The 14,332-nt window shown below is 42.0% G+C and overlaps 2 protein-coding genes across 2 annotated transcripts; both read left to right on the top strand.

The window, feature by feature from the left end:
• Positions 1–237: 237 nt before the first annotated feature.
• On the top strand, positions 238–1,170 carry LOC114810010 (olfactory receptor 4P4-like). The gene has a single exon (XM_029059222.1). It carries the CDS (start codon positions 238–240, stop codon positions 1,168–1,170), a length of 933 nt encoding a protein of 310 aa, XP_028915055.1.
• A 5,668-nt stretch (positions 1,171–6,838) lies between these two features.
• LOC100077922 (olfactory receptor 4P4-like) lies at positions 6,839–7,780 on the top strand. Its single transcript, XM_029059217.1, has one exon. It carries the CDS (start codon positions 6,839–6,841, stop codon positions 7,778–7,780), a length of 942 nt encoding a protein of 313 aa, XP_028915050.1.
• Positions 7,781–14,332: the final 6,552 nt, after the last annotated feature.

The following is a 14,332-nucleotide window of genomic DNA, read 5'->3' as shown; positions in this document are numbered from 1 at the left end:
AACAGGTATTGAATCCCCATTTTGTGGATGAGGAAACTAAGGCACAAAGAAGTGAAGGGACTTGCCCAAGGTCACACAGTGGGTACATGACAGAGCTTGGATTAGAACCACAGTCCTCTAAGGTAAGGAATCACTTACATGAACGAGCCATTGAAAACAATTGATTAATTTTGTATATCTGGTATTATTTCAGAGCATTTAAAGCTTTCCTGCACCCTCACTGATTTCACGGAACACATGGACAACAACGTCACTGAATTTGTTCTCATGGGATTTTCCCCAAACCTGGAGGTACAAACACTGTGCTCCATCCTGTTCTTAACATGTTACCTTATAGTCTTCTTGGGAAATCTTCTCATTTTCATCACCATCAGATGTAGCCACCTGATCGACCAGCCTATGTATTTCTTTCTCAGTCTGTTGTCTGCCATGGATCTCTGTTATACCTCCACTGTTGTTCCCCAGATGATCCGAAACCTACTTGGTGGGAGCAAAACAATTTCTTTTTCCAACTGTATGGCTCAACTCTTTGCTGTGCATTTCTTCGGCGGGGTTGAGATCTTCATTCTCGTGGGAATGGCTTTCGACCGTTACGTGGCGATCTGCAGACCCCTACGCTACATGGCAATCATGAACAAGCTGACATGCCACCTATTAATCCTGGCTGCCTGTGGGTTAGCCCTTCTGCATTCATTTGCCCAAACTCTCATGGTAGCCAACTTATCTTTCTGTGACCTCAATCAGGTAGATCATTTTTTCTGTGATGTCAAGCCCCTTCTGAAACTGGTCTGTACTGACACCCATACTATCAACATTTTAGTGGTTGCCAATTCAGGGATGGTTTCTTTGGTAACTTTCTTCATCTTGGTGATTTCTTATGCTGTCATACTATATAACCTAAGAACATATTCGGCTTCAGATCGTTACAGAGCCCTTTCCACGTGCAGCTCCCACATCACTGTTGTGGTTATATTTTTTGTCCCTTGTATTTTCACCTACACTCTTCCTCCTAACGCCATCAATGAGGATCAAGTGTTTGCTGTGCTTTACACTGTACTTGCTCCCATGCTGAATCCATTCATCTACACCTTGAGAAATCTGGAAATGAAGACTGCCATAAGGAAAGTATGGTACAAGAAAGCATTCTTAAGAAAAAAACAGAACCAGTAACATCTCATTTACCTTTGTCTCTCTCCCTCCTCAAATCTGACAGACAATTACTCTCCCTCTCTTCAAAGCCTCACTGAAGGCCCAACTCCTCCAAGAGGCCTTCCCAGATTAAGCCCCCCTTTCCTCTTTTCCCACTCCCTTCTGCGTCACCCTGATTTGCTCTCTGTGTTCTTCCCCTTTCCCAGCCCCACAGCACTTATGTACATATCTGAAATTTATTTTAATGTCTATCCCCCCACCTCCCCAGACTGTAAGCTCATTGTGGGCAGGGAATATATCTATTTATTGTTGTGTTATACTCTCCCAAGCGCTTAGTACAGTGTTCTGCACACAGTAAGCACTCATTAAATACGAATGAATGAACTTTACATTCGGCTCTAAAGGTATACAAATCACGAAATTCAATTATTATTATTGTTGTTATTATTATCCATACCACCAAATTCAGGAGACACCACTACTGACCAACAGATCCGGGCATTTCCACGATTACCGTCTCTCAGGGTGAACTTCCTAGTTGGTCATCTTTGTATGATGCCCAGGAGTTAGATGCAATAAGCAAAACCTCCTTTTTTGGGTATTTGTTAAGTGCTGACTATGTAAGGACTGGGGAGAATACAGTGTAGCAGAGCTGGTAGACACATTCCCTGACATATACATGGAGCCCACAGTCTAAATAGGAGGGGCAACAGGCATTTCATCCCCATTTTACAGTTGAGGAGACTGAGGCCCAGAGAAGTTAAGTGACTTGCCCAAGGTCACACAGCAGGCAAGTAGTTGGGGAATCGGGATTAGAACTCAGGTCCTCTGGCTCCCAGACCCATGCTCTTTCCACTGCTTCCCAGTGTTTTCAAGAATCTCCAGCCGTATTACCCTTACATGTCTGGTCTTGTCACAACAACCCAGTTTATTCCCTCTGCCCCTCCCAAGCTCATCTCCAGCCCCAGTCTTCCTCCTTCCCTGTAGTCTTGTATTTCCTCCTGCCTTCAGGACATCTCTACTTGGGTGTCCAGCCAACATTTCAAATTTCACATGTCTGAAACAGAATTCCTTGTTTTCCCACCCAAACCATTTCCTCCCTGTGACTCTCCCATCACTTTCACCATCTTCCCTTTTTTTTAAATGGCATTCGTTAAACACTTACTCTGTGCCAGACACTGCACTAAACACTGGGGTAGATATGAGTTTATCAGGCTGGATGCAGTTCATGTCTCACACAACACTCACTGTCTTAATCCTTATTTTACTGATGAGGTAACTGAGACACAGAGAAGTTAAGTGACTTGCCCAAGGTCACACAGCAGCCAAGTGGCAGATCCAGAAATAGAACCCAGATCCTTCTGATTCCCAGCCCTGTGCTTTATCTACTAGGCCATGCTGCTTCTCTGTCTCACAGGCTGTAACTTTGGCCTTCTCCTCAAATTATCTCTCCTATTCAATGCACATATTAACTGTCACTAAATCCTGTAGGTTCTACCTTCTCAAATAGTTAAATTCTATCCTTTCCTCTCTATCCAAGCTGCTAATATCTTGATCCAAGATCTTATCCTATCCCTCCTTGATTAGTGCATCAGCCTCCATTCTGACCTCCCTTCCTCCTGCCTCTCTCCACTCTAGTCCATACTTCACTCCATTGCCTGGATCATTTTTTTACAAAACCATTCAGTCCTTGTTTCAGCACTCCTCAAGAACCTCTAGTGGTTGCCCATTCATCTCTGCATCAAACAGAACCACCTTACCCTCGGCTTTAGACCGGTCAACAACCTTGTCCCCTCCTATCTTACCTCCCTGATTTCCTACTAGAACCCAGCACGCTTACTTCGATCCTCTCACACCAACATATTTACTGTAAATTGATCTCGTCTGTCTCATCACTGACTCCTCGCCCACATCCTGCCTCTGGCCTGGAACTTCCTCCTCCTTTATTTAAGACAGACCACCACTTTCTCCACCTTCAAGTCTAATCAAACTCACATTTCATGCAAGAGGCCTTCCTTGACTAAACCCTCATTTTCCCTACTCCCTCTCATTTCCTCATCCTTCTTGTACTGGGATTTGCAACTTTTACTTACTCTATCCTCAGCCTTCCACCACTTGTGTACATATTCATAATTATTTATGTATACTAATGTCTGTCCTCCCCCGTAGATTGTAAGCTTACTGGGGGCAGGGACTGTGACCACCAACTCTCTTATATTATACTCTTTGCTTAGTAAAGTGCTCTGCACAAGATAAGCACCCAATAAATATGAATGTTTGATTCTCACTGTGCCTTGCTCTACCCTTTCCTGCATCCATCCTGTTACTCCCCACTTTCCTCCTGCCTTCCTCCAGGAACTTGGGTATATGGAGGAAGGTTTCTCTTAAGGAGGATTTGAATTTAGAATGACTATGGGGAATGAGAGAGGAATCAAGGATAAACCCACAATTGTGGGTGATAGGAACGGGGAGGGTAGCTGTGCTATCAGTTGTGACGGGAAGTTAGGTGGAGGAGAAGGTTGAAGGTTGGGTATAAATTGCCCTTGGTACTCTGCATCTTCGAGATGGGTTTACCAAAATGAAATATAGTAATTCAAGAAACTGGGAGAGAAGAGGATCCAAGATTATCTTTGCTATCTTTGAAGAAATTAGCTCCTCAACTCTACAAATGCCTCCCACCCAGAACTTGCCTGATTTCAGCCGTGTGGTTCCCAATGATTGTTTCCAAAAAGACCAATGGTAAAGGGAGCAAATCTCTCTTTATAATATGTTGTCCTTGCTCAAAGCTCAGAAACAGAAGACTGAGACAGAATGGTGCAGAGGTCAAACAGTTCACTAAAATGGAAATCAAGAGCATGAGAGAAAGTTTCTGGATTGACAGCACATCCACATCCAAGTTAGAGCCAATCCCCAAAAAGACACGGGCATATGGTAAGTACTTAACAAATACAAAAATAATAATTATTATTGTTATTTTGTTGATTCTGATATTTCTGATACAACTGGATAGATAACGGACCTGGGAGTAGGTTCTAATACCAGCTCCACCACTTGTCAGTTGTGTGACCTTGGGCAAGTCACTTAACTTTTCTGGGCCTCGGTCACCTCATTTGTAAAATGGGAAGTAATGCTGTGAGTCCCATGTGGGACAAGAACTGTGTCCAACCTGATTAGCTTCCATCTTCCCAATGCTTACTACAGTGCCTGTCACGTAATAAGAGCTTAACAAATATTATTACCAATGGGGCAAATTTCCAGATTCCCTCCCTGGAGTCTTCCCCGTAAGTCATTCCCTGGACCTTTAAGTGCCTTTAAATATACCGAGTCTGTTCAGCAAAGATTGTCCCAAGACAGTTTCTGCTCTGAGCATTAGCGGAATCAAGGATGGGAGCTCCTGGCTTAGCCTCATTGAGTGTTTTCTGTACTCAGACCCAACTGGATGAAGAAAAAGGTCAGAGAGACTTTTTCCCAGTTTCACTCATGAAAACCAGAATTTGATTCTCGGAACCTCTGGTTTCTAAGAAGTTGCTTCTCTGTAAGTACTTCATTTTTTTAAGTAATCGAAAGATTCAGCAGTGTTTTCTACGTTGCCCTGAAAACCTTTAATGGTTCCCAAGAAAGGAACTGGCAAACTGACCAGAGAACCACCGAGAAATCCTTTAGTGAGATGGTAGGGGAGTATGTTTGTCATACTGATTCTTATTATCTCCTTGTTCTAGGTATTGACTATCTATAAAAAAGGGTTTTGTTCATCATTCAATCTTATTTATTAAGCACTTACTGTGTGGAGAGCACTGTACTAAGCACTTGGGAATGTACAATACAACGATAAACAGTGACATTCTCTGCCCATAATGAGGTTTGTCTTTGAGTGCAACAGAGAATTTCCTTTTCAAGGACTGGTGCATTTTCCTGGGTAAGAGATATATTCTTTTGGGATAAAATTCTGTTCATTCTAGCATTTATCTGCTGGGAAATTGGCATCAGGTCCTTGAAAGTCACATACACGTTCTGATTTTAGCACAGTAGATGAAGCTGTGTAAACTATATCTTTCGCTGGGGGAAGTCATCTGGACCAAAATTCACATTTCAGGCTTTGAATCACCCCCTTCCTATGTTAGTATGGTGTCTTGTGTCCACTGTACTCAGACTTTGTCAGAAAAAAACCAAAACATTTGATATAGCAATATCAATCACCTCTTTTTTTTGTCATATCCAAAGTCAGTCAGTGGCATATAAAGAGAGAATTGTGAAACGCTTACTATGTACCAAGCACTGTTCTAAGCTCTGGGGTAGTTGCAAGCAAAATCAGGTTGGACTCAGTCCCTGTCCCACTTGGGGCTCACAGTGTCAATCCCCATTTTACAGATGAGGGAACTGAGGTACAGAGATGTGAAGCAGAAAAGCAGCGTGGCTCAGTGGAAAGAGCCAGGGCTTGGGAATCAGAGATCATGGGTTTGAATCCCAGCTCTGCCACTTGTCAGCTGTGTGACTGTGGGCAAGTCACTTAACTTCTCTGTGCCTCAGTTACCTCATCTGTAAAATGGGGATTAACTGTGAGCCTCACGTGGGACAACCTGATTACCCTGTATCTACCCCAGTGCTTAGAACAGTGCTCTGCACATAGTAAGCGCTTAACAAGTACCAACATTATTATTATTATTATGAAGTGTCTTGTCCAAGGCCACCCAGCAGACAAGTGACAGAGCCAGGATTAGAACCCATGACGTTCCTATTCTCAGGCCTGTGCCCCATCCACTAAGATCACAGGACTTGGAGTCAGGAGACCTGGGGTTAGTCCCCCCTCTACCACTTGTTTGCTGTGAGACTTTGGGTAAGTCACTGAACTGTTCTATGACTCAGTTTCCTCATTGATAAAAATGGGGTTGACCTGTTCTATTTCCTCTTTAAGATTATAAACCCTGATTTCCCCTACTCCCCCTTCCTTCTGTATTGCCCTTGCACTTGGATTTGTACCCTTTATTCATTCCCTCCTCAGGCTTTTATGTATATATCTGTATTTTTAAAATTTCTGTCTCTCCTTATAGAGTTTAAGCTCCTTGTGGGCAGGGAGTGTCTTTTATATTGTACTCTCCCAATTGCTTAGTACAATGCTCTGCACACAATAATCAGTAAAAAAAATGCGATGCTTCTAGAATTGATAGCTTCTTCCCTCAGTTCAGTCTCTGAAGAACTTCAGGTTCCATCAGGCAAGTTTTAAAGGCATCCCAAACACATCAACTCCTCTGAAGTTTAACAGTGACAGAATGTGATTATTTATATATCAATATGTAATTTTTTTCCCCCAAATGTGAAATAGCTTCAGTTGAGTCAAAAATTTTTTTTTTCAGCTGGCTATAACTGATAGAATGAGGTATGGCACCCGAGACCTTAATATTCATCTGAAAGGCATTGGCCATTAATTTCCTCGATATTTTTTCCTATGGACAAGATTTGAATGGGGCTCATTTTGCAGAATGTTTTCACTTGAAGGACGGAGGTGTTGAATAGAGAGGATTTGAAAATTTTGATGTGAAAGCTCCCATTTTTGCCAATATGTTATCTGATGGAGTTTGGTTATTAGGTTTAGGTGAGAAATGACATATAATAAAAACTATTGCAACTCTGTACATACTATTTATGACATTTCCTTTGTAATCATTACAGATAAATACTCCTCATTCACAGGATGGAAAATAACAGGAACAATGTCACAGAATTTGTTCTCTTAGGTCTGTCCAGTGATAGAAATTTGCAAATATTCTGCTTTGGACTGTTCCTCTCCTGTTACATTGCAATCCTCTTAGGAAATTTCCTCATCCTCATCACCGTCAGAGGCAGCCCCCTCTTCAAGCAACCCATGTACTTCTTCCTCTTCCACCTGTCCCTCATGGATGTCTGCTACACTTCCACGGTGACTCCCAAACTGGTCAGAGATCTCCTGTCTGAAAAGAAAACCATCTCTTTCGGCGACTGCATGATGCAGCTCTTTGACATGCACTTCTTTGGCAGTATTGAGGTTTTCATCCTTGTGGGGATGGCCTACGATCGCTATGTTGCCATCTGCAAACCCTTGTGCTATATGATCGTCATGAATGAGCAGAGATGCAACACGATGGTGGTAATCTGCTGGGGAGCTGGACTTCTCCATTCCATGGTACAGTTGCTCCTAGCAATCTCTTTGCCCTTCTGTGGCCCCAATAAGATCGATCACTATTTCTGCGATGTTTACCCTCTCCTGGAACTGGCCTGCACAGATACTCACTTGATTGGGTTTTTAATTCTTGCCAATTCTGGGATTGTTGTATTGATCTCATTTATAGTCTTGGTCTTTTCTTACGTCACCATTTTAGTCTGCCTGAGGAACCTCTCTTCGGAAGGACGTCGCAAAGCCCTCTCCACCTGTGCTTCCCACATCACCGTGGTGGCATTATTTTTCTTGCCCTGCATCTTCATTTACCTCCGCCCGGCCCAGACCTTCCCTGAAGATAAGGTGTTTGCTCTCTTTTACACCGTCATCGCCCCCATGTTCAACCCCCTCATCTACACGCTGAGGAACAGAGAGATGAAAATGGCCATGAGAAAGGTTTGGTGTTGGAAGCCACGTTTGGAGGGAAAATCGGGCAGATGAAATAAATATCCACATCTCCTTCTCTTCTTATTGACTTGCTCTGTATGTCGAGCTCCTCTCTGTACAATAGACCTGTTTTTTTTCCCCATAAGCTCAGTGGAAACCTGAATTTTAACTGTTTATCAGACTGTAAACTTCCCTTCCTCCTTCTTAATGTCTATACAGCCATCCATTATTTATGTCATTTAGAATAAAATATTTTCAGGAAAAGGAATAACTCCTGCTCAATGAGTTGGTAAGCTAATTACGGTCTTCATTTGATGTTAAAATTAATTATAAGCTTCTAGGGAGAGGGAGTTACGTCTTTGATGTGTGCTGCACAGTGATGGCAGATGTGGGTTTTAGCAGATATAGTTTCTATTAAATGCTTATGTACAAAAGCAGGGGTCTCAGTGGGTTCTACTCATACAACTGCCTCACTTCTTCCTTGCTGGTTGATGAGAGGGGTTTGAAAATGCTTTTCAAACATCGGGGGTTGGCATTTAAGATTTTAAATGGGAAACAGTCTTCCCTGTGGAAAGAGAGTCTAGGAGTCAGAGAACTTGGGTTCTGATCCTGGTCTGCCATTTGCCTTCTGTGTGACCTTGGGCAAGTCACTTTTCTTCTTTCTGTGTGCCTTAGTAACCTCATCTGAGAAATGGAAATTGAGACTCTGAGTCCCATGTGGGATTTAGTGTGTGTCCAACCTGTTTATCTTTTATCTATCCCAACACTTAGTACATTGCTCGGTCTATTGGTGCATATCTTTTGCTAAAGGAATAACTCACAAGGTTGAGATCATTTAAAGGAGTTGGGGAAGCCTGGAGTTGCTTAATGGAAGAGATTTATTTGAGATCATGTTTTTCATTTAAGGAAAAAGGATGGTGTCCTAGGTGGTACCTTCTGGGATGTGAGAATTTAGGACTTCCTTCTAGAATGGAAGATAAATACTGGGAAAAGTAGCTTTCCAAATACTAGAGACAATATCCATGGAATTTGAACAATATGATGCAGAAATCAGAGGAGCATTAAGGAACTATCCCCATGAGACTGTACAGATATCTTTGTTACAGTATTAAGTTATAATGTGACGTTATTAAACACTTGGCAGGTAAGCAATTAGAAGTGTACTGCCTACAAGTTGATTTTTGGAAGCATGATGAGGGTGCTAGGATCAGAGGGTTTTTTATTTAAATGGTATCTGTTAAGTGCTTACTGTGTGCTGAGCACTGTACTTAAGTACTGGGGTAGGTACAAGCTAATCTGGTTGGACACAGTCTGTGTCCCACATGGGGCTAACAAGCTTAAAGTCCCTTTTATGGATGAGGTAACTGAGGCACAGAGAAGTTGAGTGTCTTCACAAATGTCACAAAGGGGCAAGTGGAGGATACAGGATTAGAACCCAGGTCCTTTTGATTCCCAGGTCATTCATTAATTCAATTGTACTTACTGAGCACTTACTGTGGGCAGAGCACTGCAGTAATAGCTTGGGAAAGTACAATACAACAATAAACAGACAGATTCTCTGCCTACATTGAGTTTATAGTTGAGAGAGGTGGAGACAGACATTAATATAAATAAATAAAATGACTATGTGCATAAGTGCCATGGAGTTGGTAAGGGAGATGAACTAAGGGAGCAAGTCAGGGTGACACAGAAGGGAGTGTGGGAAGAGGAAAGGAGGGCTTAGTCAGGGAAGGCTTCTTGGAGGAGATGTGCCTCCAATAAGGTTTTGAAGAGGGGGAAGGTAATTGTCTGTTGGATTTGAAGAGGGAGGGCGTTCCAGACCAGAGGCAGGACTTGGATGAGGGAAAAGCGGTGAGATAGACGAGATTGAGATACAGTGAGAAGGTGAGCATTAGAGGAATGAAGTGTGCAGGCTGGATTGTAGTAGGAGAGTAGCGAGGTGAGGTAGTAGGAGTCAAAGTGATTGAGGGCTTTAAAGTCAATGGAGAGAGGTTTTTGCTTGTTGCAGAGTTGGATGGGCAACCCCTGGAGTTCTCTGAGGAGTGGGGAAACATGCCCTGAATGTCTTTTGTAGAAAAATGATCTGGGCAGCAGAGTAAAATAAGGTCTGGAGTGGGGGCCTGTGTTCTCTTCACTAGATCACAGAGCAAGAGTTAAGACTATGACTCCAACTAAGGCTCTGGTTGGAATTTGGGCTAGATTTCAAATTGGGTTTAGATCCTAGGAAAGAATTGGGCTAAAGTCTTTAACCCGGCTTCTCCTAAGTAATGTGGGATGGCACCCTGAAGAGATGGAGCTGAGTGTGTGGGTCTGGTGGCCCGGAGAGAGCTGAAGAGACCCGGGCAGGACCGGAATGAATGGGGCAGGGCTGAAGGGTACTGGGTCGGGCTGGACTGATCAGAGCGGAGGTGAACCCTACAGGCTCTGAGCAGGACTCTACTTGGAGGCATCTTTGCCCACCCTCATTCATGCAGTCAATGGAATGGCAGGGGATGTGTCTGTTTATTGTTATATTGTACTCTCTTGAGAGCTTAGTACACTCCTCTGCATAGAATAAGCTCTCAATAAATACGACTGAATGAATGAATGAATTGAGCACTTATCATGTGCAAGACACTTTATTAAGTGCTTGGAAGTGTACGGTGCAACCAAGTCGTCAATAGATATGATGCCTGTTGGCAGAGCATACAATCTAGAAGGATGGAAAGAAATTAAAAACAGACAAACAAAAACCGAGATAACATCATGTAGAGGAATGGGTCAAGTGGAAGGACATTAACATGAATTCTGTGGGGCTGGGCTATTTTAGTGCTTTATCCAGTATAAATTCAAGTGTATTGGTGGAAATGGAACAAGGTTTGTGGGCTGGGGTGAGTAGCTCAGCGAGGTGAGGTAGGAATAGGCAGCTGGCGGTTTGTCTTAAAGCAAATGGGTAGGACTTTCTGTTTGATGTGGAGATGGATGAGCATGGAATAGTGGTTTTGGAGGAGTAGGAAGACACAGGGAAGCAGCATGGCCTAATAGAGCACGGGCCTGGGAGTCAGAAGGTCCTGGATTCTAATTCCAGGTCTGCCAAGTGTCTTCTGTATAACTTGGGCAAGTTACTTCACTTATCTGTGCCTCAGTTACCTCATCTGTAAAAAGAGGATTAAGACTGTGAGCACCGTGTGGGACAAGGACTGGGTCCAACCCTATTACCTTGTATCTACCCCAGTGCTCAGTACAGTGCCTGACACATAGGAAGCGTTTAACAAATACCACAGTTATTATTATGAACTGAAGGGACTGATCCATAGTCATATGGTTGTTGCCATCTGGCTGTAATTTTTGCTCCTCATTAAGACTGAACCCAGAGGTGATGGGGGTCACTGGGGTCTCCAGAACAGGGAAAAAAGAGCAGTGGACTTGGGCCTGGAGAGTGCCCACAACCTCCTCCCCACCACAGTCCGCCATTGCTCTGGTTAGCAGAGGGAGCCGGAGGAGTGGGGCAGTGGATGGGAGACTCTCAAGTTATGGAAATTACTTAAGGTGAAGTAGGCACATTAGGTACGGGAATCGTGTAAGGTATGTGAATTGCACAGGTACATAAATTACATGAAGTGCCTGAAGTGCTTATGAATGTAACTTACGTAAGGCTCTCCATTACTTAGGCATTCCTGCTGATTGTTTAAATATCATTTTAACTGAAATTCTAACTCATTTCCTTGCAAATTTTTGAAACCCAAATATGTCAATTACGCAACAGACTAAAATTACACAAATTATGTAGACTGTGTAATATTGCTAAGGTGTCTAGCTTAAAGAGAAGCTAGTAAAAAGTCACTTTTGCTGTCTATTTTCAGCAGTTTATATTACATGTGCAACCATTTTGTGCGTTCCTTCGATGTTTTCATAACTGCATCATTCTGTAGCCAACTGGTGGCATGAAATAGTTGGGAGTTAAAGGATGTATGAAGGCTTACTCCTTATGCTGACCATTAGGGTTATACATTTGCTTTCTGTAACTGGCTCATGAAACTATCAATTTATAGTATTAACTAAGTGCTGATTATATGCAGAACACAATCATAAGCTCTTCAGGGGGTAAGCTAGAGGAAAAGAGTTGATCCTTGCCCTGAAAGATATTACAATCTATTGGAGGTGACTGGCACAAATAATTTCCAATTGGATGAAAAATAAAATGGAAAGATGGACAAATGAATCATTAAATTTTTAAATAACAGTGCGTATTAAGCTCTGTGTACTTAAGGGGTATGGATGGCTGTCAGTGCAAATGAACTGAGTAGGTAGTTAAGAGGGTATAATCTGGGAGAAGAAAATAATCAGCAAACAGTTCAATTATAATAAAATATATGGGTGAAGTTATAGAATTGATTGAGGTGCTTATGAAGCTATACTCAAGCTTATTTTCAACATGATGAAGAAAAGTTCCTGTGCTTGTCCACCTCCACCTTTGATGAGGAAGATCTTCAGGGACTTTGGGAGCTGGCAAAGTCCCTGAACCTTTATATGTTTTGCTTTAACAGCTGGTTGTTCTAGGCAAAGCTTTTCCCAAAGATAGTTCTACCCCAAGCAGTTGCTGGGTCAAAGGGGAAAACTTTGTAGTTGTGTGTTGTTTTTTTTCTTCCCTCTGAGCTCAGACATAGATGGGTGAGGTTGCGTGGCTCAGACAACCCCAAGGAAATAAATCTGACTCCCAGGAATCCGGAGATGACTCGAGATTCAGAAACTCCTGTTTCTTGGAAACTGCCTCCATTCATTGTGAAGGTTGGACTTTCACTGAGATCTGAGTTCTGTCCTGATGCAGCACTGAAAAGTCTTTTGTTTCACATAACTGGAAATAAAGATCCAAGCACACAGAAATGCATCACTGTGTGAAGATTAACAAAGAGGTAAGTTTATTTTTTCTTTTTTATAACATGAGAGTTTTCTCTTAATCACTTAGTTCTCACCCTTTGGCTCCTGGACTTTTCCTGTGCAGGTCCCTAGTCATTTTAGTATAAAATAGAAGCCAGATTGCTATGACCTAGGTTCATATTCGCTGACTGTCTTTGGAAAGTTGAACATGGATTATAAATGTTGGTCTTCATTTAAATCACAAGCTTATTTCTGAACTATCATGAGACAGATAAGATTCATTTTTTAACCAGCCATTTCTCTTTAGGAAGATCTCAAAGAGGGTTTAAAAAATGTCTCAATAAACACTTTCATGTGATTTCTTGGTTCTAATCAGGTGGTCCTTAAAAGAATCCCATGAATGATGGGCTTTATTAGAGACAGGAAATCAGATTGTTGGAATTCTGAAACCTTCTCATGTGACATATATGATCTCTAGAGGAATATATTTATTGTTGGTCACCAGGGCCCAGTGGGAAGATCATGCGATTGCTAGTTGGAGACCTGGATTTTAGTCCCAGATCTGCTCCTGGACTGCTGGACTGCTGGGTGACCTTGAGCCACTCAATCTCATAATAACAATATTACTAGTCAGGCAAAGCTTGTGTCTACCAATTAAGTGATAATGTACCCTCCCAAGAACCTAGTACAGTGCTCTGCAAACATTAAGCACTCAATAAATATGATTGATTACTTGATATATAATGGTATTTGTTAGACACTTACTCTGTGTTATACACAAGAATATTATTATTATTACTATTATTATTATTATGATATTTGTTAAGTGCTTACTATGGGCCAAGCAGTATTCTAAGTGCTGGAGTAGATACAAGGTAATCAGGTTGTCCTACATGGGGCTCATAGTTTTAATCCCCATTTTACAGATGCGGTTACTGAGGCCCAGAGAAGTGAAGTGGCTTGCCCAAGGTAACAGCAGACAGGTGGCAGAGCTGGGACTGGAACCCACATCCTGACTCCCAAGCCCGGGCTCTTTCCACTAAGCCACACTGTTTCTCTTAAGAATAGATGCAGGATAATTATTATCACTATTATTATTATTATCACTATTGTTATTATTATCCCTATTATTTAATTGTGGTAGTTGTTAAGGCCATCCTATATGCAAAGCATTGCGCTAATCGTTGGGGTAGATACAAGATAATCATTGCAGGAACAGTCCCTGTACCATGTGGGGCTCTCAGTTTAAGTAGGAAGGAGAAAGGATTTAATTCCCATTTTACAGATGAAAAAACTGAGGCATGGAGATGTTAAATAATTTGGACAAAGTCACACAACAGGGAGGTGGCAGAGCTGGAATTAGAATCCAAAAATCGTGACTCCCAGGACCCTGTTTTTTCCAGGCTACTTCTGTGGTACTACAGTTTTCTCAGCTGTAAAACGGGGTTAGGATTCCCACTCTTCCTACTTCTTAGATTGTGAGCTGTGTATGGGAGAAGAACTGTTTCCTATCTGATTAACTTGTATTCTGGTACTTACCACAATGTCTGGTACATGGTAAGCACTTAATAAATAAAAATATTTTTATCATCTCACTAGAAATGAAAGGGTTGTATATTCAGCAAAGATATTAAATTTATCTTGTGGGGTTCTCATATACATCAACACACTACTGTGTCATATTTAATTACATATATAAAATATAAAATATATATTTTCATTTTGCAGTCATTTCAGATAAATATTCCT

The sequence above is a fragment of the Ornithorhynchus anatinus genome, chromosome 3 (assembly GCF_004115215.2).
Source record: "Ornithorhynchus anatinus isolate Pmale09 chromosome 3, mOrnAna1.pri.v4, whole genome shotgun sequence".
Lineage (NCBI taxonomy): Eukaryota > Metazoa > Chordata > Mammalia > Monotremata > Ornithorhynchidae > Ornithorhynchus > Ornithorhynchus anatinus.
The sequence above is the reverse complement of the archived record's forward strand: the minus strand, read 5'-3'. Positions and strand labels throughout refer to the sequence as shown.